Below are 992 nucleotides of genomic sequence, written 5' to 3' on the forward strand. Positions count from 1 at the left end.
AGGAGGACCAGACCCCTGTGGACAGGAGGACCAGACCCCTGTGGACAACATGTGTTAAGTAATGGCGGCTCTGAGGTCTGCTTCAGTCTGACCTCTGGTGGTTCTGCTGCTGGGTCTCTGGACTCAACGTAAACGGTTCGGAGGAGGTCCAGTAAGTGCTGGTTCTTCTGCTTCACCTCGTTCACCACTGAAACACAGAACACGAGCTAATCAGGAAACACCGAGTCCACACGGAGGTTCCTCCTGTCGGACACGCACTCACCGTCAGGGCTGACCGGGGTCGGAGCGCCGGTCGCGTGTCGAGGCGCAGCGACCGGCTTCTCCTTGGACAGCTCCCGAAGTACCCGGTTTTCTATGTTAAAGTTTCGGAACAACCGCGCAACCCGTGCCCCCATGACGAACAACCTTGTACAGTCTGGAGTCAATAGTTTCTTCTTCTTCGATTTTATTTGGCGGTTGGCTGAGAATATTTCAGAGCGTTACCGCCACCTGTTGGTCAGGAGCGTGAACTGCGCCCAATCTTCTTCTTCTTCTTTCATTTGTTGGCGGATCGCAAACTTCTCCAAGGTGCAGAGCGCCTCCTGACGTACAGGAGTGTGTAACTTTTGTAACACCGACTAAACTTTTCAGTTTTGCATTATGTAGATATGCGAATAATGCGTTTCTAATGAGATAAGAAAAGATAAGAACTTTACTGATCCCGCAGGAATTTGTGCCAGGGTTTAATTAATACAAAGGATAATGCACAAGAAATCACACAAAATATAAAAATACAGATAAAATAAAAATAACAACATATAAAAATATCACCAATTAAGGTGCGACACAGATCAGGTGCAGACAGAAACATTAAAGTGTTTATTGTTGTTTAGGGTTCATTTTTATTGCCCTATGTGTAGAAAGGGGGAGGAGTTGAATGACATGAACAACAACCTCAGCTGGAGCAACAACACCACCAGCCTGATGAAGAAAGCTCATCAGAGACTCTACTT

General features: G+C 46.9%; 1 protein-coding gene across 1 annotated transcript in view; it reads right to left on the minus strand.

Moving 5' to 3' along the window:
* The window catches only part of ndufaf4 (NADH:ubiquinone oxidoreductase complex assembly factor 4), a 2,369-nt gene extending 1,933 nt beyond the window's left edge, over positions 1-436 (minus strand). Inside the window, exons 1-2 of the mRNA XM_037685246.1 lie at positions 263-436; positions 93-187 (exon numbers count right to left, since the gene is read on the minus strand). Coding sequence (XP_037541174.1) covers positions 93-187; positions 263-395 — 228 coding nt within the window. The 5' untranslated portion in view covers positions 396-436. The remainder of the gene's footprint in view (positions 1-92; positions 188-262) is intronic.
* Positions 437-992: the final 556 nt, after the last annotated feature.

Source organism: Nematolebias whitei, chromosome 12 (assembly GCF_014905685.2).
Source record: "Nematolebias whitei isolate Nwh7 chromosome 12, NemWhi1, whole genome shotgun sequence".
In the NCBI taxonomy this organism is placed as follows: domain Eukaryota; kingdom Metazoa; phylum Chordata; class Actinopteri; order Cyprinodontiformes; family Rivulidae; genus Nematolebias; species Nematolebias whitei.